The sequence below is a fragment of the Dipodomys ordii genome, unplaced genomic scaffold (genome assembly GCF_000151885.1).
Source record: "Dipodomys ordii isolate 6190 unplaced genomic scaffold, Dord_2.0 Scaffold10, whole genome shotgun sequence".
NCBI classification, from domain to species: domain Eukaryota; kingdom Metazoa; phylum Chordata; class Mammalia; order Rodentia; family Heteromyidae; genus Dipodomys; species Dipodomys ordii.
Window position 1 is genome coordinate 24,229,086 of NW_012267226.1, and position 4,304 is coordinate 24,233,389.

The 4,304-nt window shown below is 52.9% G+C and overlaps 1 protein-coding gene across 1 annotated transcript in view; it reads left to right on the plus strand.

The window, feature by feature from the left end:
* The window catches only part of Pgr (progesterone receptor), a 98,158-nt gene that overhangs the window by 55,352 nt on the left and 38,502 nt on the right, over positions 1-4,304 (plus strand). The window contains exon 3 of the mRNA XM_013009534.1: positions 72-223. Coding sequence (XP_012864988.1) covers positions 72-223 — 152 coding nt within the window. The remainder of the gene's footprint in view (positions 1-71; positions 224-4,304) is intronic.

Below are 4,304 nucleotides of genomic sequence, written 5' to 3' on the forward strand. Positions count from 1 at the left end.
CGCGGGAAGCGCTCTGCGGGCAGGGCCCGCGGGGGCCGGCGCCGTCCACGAGCCTGGTGTCGCCCTTCCAGGACGGACTCGGAGGCCGGCCCCAGCCCGCAGTTCAGCCTGGAGTCCTTCCCTCAGAAGATCTGCCTGATCTGCGGGGACGAGGCGTCCGGCTGCCACTACGGCGTCCTCACCTGCGGGAGCTGCAAGGTGTTCTTCAAGAGGGCCATGGAAGGTAGGGTGCCCCCCGTGCGCCATGGAGTGTAGGGTGCCCCCCGTGCGCCATGGAGGGTGGGGTGCCCCCCGTGCGCCATGGAGGGTGGGGTGCTCCCCAGAGTCATGGAGGCTAGGGAGGCCCCCCATGGAAGGTAGCTTCCCCCAGGCTCTGTGGCTGGAGCTCTCCCCAGAGACCATCCCGTAGTCTATAGGTGGTCTATAGGTGGCCATCGCCCAGGGGCTTCTATACAGCTTCAGGGACAGGATGGACCTGTAGCAATACCATTACCATGCACTTGCTCACAAAGCATTATAAAATCAAGCACCTGCACCCGGCCAATCTTTGAACAGAATCTGCAGGGTTTATTGATAAACTAGTCACAGGTTCCCCAGGACGGGGATTTTCTCCTGTAGGAGGTGATGTGGAATGGCCGGCAGGTGCAGAGGCAGGTGCAGAGCAGGGCCTCCTCCCCTGGCCTAGCTCTGTTTCCTGGGAGCACTCCCGTTTCCTGGGAGCACTCCCGTGCTAGGAGAGCAGCAGGCATTGACTGGGCACAGCTGCGCTCTGCCAGCACCTGTCACCCATCTGGGAATGCCCCGCTCTTGCTCTTGGGACACGGCTCTGGGCGGCATTTCCAGTAGTCAGTTGATGCGACCTGGTTGAGTAAGCGTAATGTAGTTCAGTTATTCACAGGACACGAGACCGGAGAGAGGCACTGGCGGGTTTTTTAATTGTGTTGGAATATCATCCACGTTCCTATTACTTACCACGAATTAAGGCACTCATTACGTTAGTTCATGCACCCCTTCATTCATTGTCTGCCGCCATGTCCAAACACTGAGCGGTGAGGGGTAAGAGCAATGAGAAGGAAGGGGAGAGTGGAACTTTCTAGCTAATTCCATGCATGTCACTGACCACAGAGGTGGCAGGTCGTTGGTTGCTGCAGTGCGTGGACAGAGCTGGGCTTCCTGTGGGAAGCGATGCCCACAGACAGAGCCAGCGAGACATACTCAGGCCATCCACAGGCCATGGTGGGAGCCGGGCAGAAAGGAAAACTCTTGTGAATGAAGTATTTCTTCTGGGTGCCACAGATCAATGGGACAGGGCAGTGGCACAGGTCCCTTCACAGAGCATCAGAGTCAGACAAACATTCAGCTCGTCATCACAGCAGTGTGAGTTGTTTGCCTTTTCTATCTCTCACCGTCCACACAATCATCCAGTAATCCCTCCACTATAATTTATTTGATGAGTGGTTGGGTCTTTGAGAAGGCATTTTACCAATCATCCCATTTCATTTGCTTTCCGACACAGTCTACCCTTTGGCAGTTTTCCTATGATCCTAAATGTAAACACGTAGATACTGACTAGCTTTCACGCCAAGCTCCATACCCAGGTTTCTTCTCAGTTTACTATTGAGCGTGAAGGAGCCATGGCACGGTGACCTGTCGAAGCCACCCTCTGCTATACTGAAAACTACATCGTGACAGATGGCATCTGGTGTCATGACTTCAACCTTCTGCTCTTGCTCTGGCTTGAGTCCTTGTACTTCTAGTGACTCAAGTGACTCAGGTGATACAACAATACACTCTCCTTTAAAAAAACAGAAACACTAGCCAGGTGCTGGTGGCTCAGGCCTGTCAACCTAGCTATTCAGGAGGCTGAGAGCTGAGGATCGCAGCTCAAGGCCAGCCAAGGCAAGAAAGTCTGTGAGATTCTTATCTCCAGTAAGCTACTCAGAAAAAGCCAGAAGTGATGCTGTGGTGTAGGGGGTAGAGTGCTAGCCTTAAGCATAAAGAGACTCAGGGACAGTGCCCAGGCCCCAGTTCAAGCCCCAAGACTGTCAAAAAAGAAAAAAGAAAAGAAAGGGGGGAGGACAGAGACACTGCCAATAATGTAAAGGTCCTATTTGATCAATAATGAAATTGTGTGTGTGTGTGTGTTAGAGGGGGACTGCTAGCAAGTGTTCTACCACCTGAGCCGTGTGTGTGTGTGTGTGTGTGTGTGTGTGTGTGTTAGAGGGGGACTGCTAGCAAGTGTTCTACCACCTGAGCCGTGTGTGTGTGTGTGTGTGTGTGTATGTGTGTGTGTGGGTATGGTAGAGGGGGACTGCTAGGAAGTGTTCTACACCTGAGCCGTGTGTGTGTGTGTGTGTGTGTGTATGTGTGTGTGTGGGTATGGTAGAGGGGGACTGCTAGGAAGTGTTCTACCACCTGAGCCGTGTGTGTGTGTGTGTGTGTGTGTGTGTTAGAGGGGGACTGCTAGCAAGTGTTCTACCACCTGAGCCGTGTGTGTGTGTGGGGGGGGTATAGTAGAGGAGGACTGCTAGGAAGTGTTCTACCACCTGAGCCGTGTGTGTGTGTGGGGGGGGGTATGGTAGAGGGGGACTGCTAGCAAGTGTTCTACCACCTGAGCCGTGTGTGTGTGTGTGTGTGTGTGTGTGTGTGTGTGTGTATGTGTGTGGGGAGGTATGGTAGAGGAGGACTGCTAGGAAGTGTTCTACCACCTGAGCCAGGCCTCCAGCCACGGACTATTTTTCAGATAGGGTCTTGTGCTTTTCTTACGCCAGCCTGGGGCCCTGGCCCTGCTGTCTCCAGGTCCCATGTGGCTGGGATTAAAGGCATGCAACACCATGCCTGATCCAATAGTACTCATCTTTTCCTTCCTTTGTGAGTCTCCTGTATCTGCACCTCAATTTTTACCTGTGTGTATATCGTGCATGCTTAGGATGTGTTACCAATACCACATGCAAGGTATGTGTTGCCCTGCTTTTTCATGGATCCCTAAGCCTGTTTGTATTCATACATGAATTAAGGAATCTGTGACTACAGAGGCAAGCACAGCCGGCCTACAACCCCTCCCACAGTCACTGGGTTCTGTTCTAGACACGGGTCCACAGCACCTGACTGACTCGATTCAAGCAGAACTCACGTTTGGGTATTTTGTAGTCCCCAGGAACGTCCGTATATTTTTCTGCATAAAAATGTTTCCTTGTGATGAGTTGTTTTCTATCATCTTTCTAAAGTACCAATGGTTCTTAATTTTTAAACACAACTTGCCCCAAAAGGGAGGTGATTGGGCCTTGTTTTTATGAGACTCACCAACAGGACAAGTCACCTTGCAGAAAAGAGTCTCTTAGACTCTGAGGAGAGGAGCTCAGCCTTGTGCAAGTACCAGAAGCTTCTATGTAGGGAGGAGGACACAGGCCCCCATCAGAAAGTCAGCTAGAGCCTGGCTCATGTACTTCCCAGCGTGCAGAAGAGTACGGCAAGGATTTGTACCCGTGTAAGCCAGGCGGCTCGCGGAATTCTGTCCCATTGCCCCAGTGGACTAAGTACTTAGAACCTGAGGACAAACAGTGAGGCCACGTGGTTCATGCTGTGGTCAGACACAGGTTGTCTGTAAGGTCTTGTGGTACACCCTGTGATCAGGCACAGGTTGTCTGTAAGGTCACGTGGTTCATGCTGTGGTCAGGCACAGGTTGTCTGTAAGGTCTTGTGGTACACTCTGTGGTCAGGCACAGGTTGTCTGTAAGGTCACGTGGTTCATGCTGTGGTCAGGCACAGGTTGTCTGTAAGGTCACATGGTTCATGCTGTGGTCAGGCACAGGTTGTCTGTAAGGTCACGTGGTTCATGCTGTGGTCAGGCACAGGTTTCTGTAAGGTCTTGTGGTACACTCTGTGGTCAGGCGCAGGTTGTAAGGTCACGTGGTTCACGCTGTGGTCAGGCACAGGTTGTCTGTAAGGTCACGTGGTACACGCTGTGGTCAGGCGCAGGCTGTAAGGTCACGTGGTTCACGCTGTGGTCAGGCGCAGGTTGTAAGGTCACGTGGTACACGCTGTGGTCAGGTGCAGGTTGTAAGGTCACGTGGTTCACGCTGTGGTCAGGGGCAGGTTGTAAGGTCACGTGGTTCACACTGTGGTCAGGCGCAGATTGTAAGGTCACGTGGTTCACGCTGTGGTCAGGCACAGGTTGCAAGGTCACGTGGTTCACGCTGAGGTCAGGTGCAGGTTGTAAGGTCACGTGGTTCACGCTGTGGTCAGGCACAGGTTGTCTGTAAGGTCACATGGTTCACACTGTGGTCAGGCGCAGGTTGTCTGTA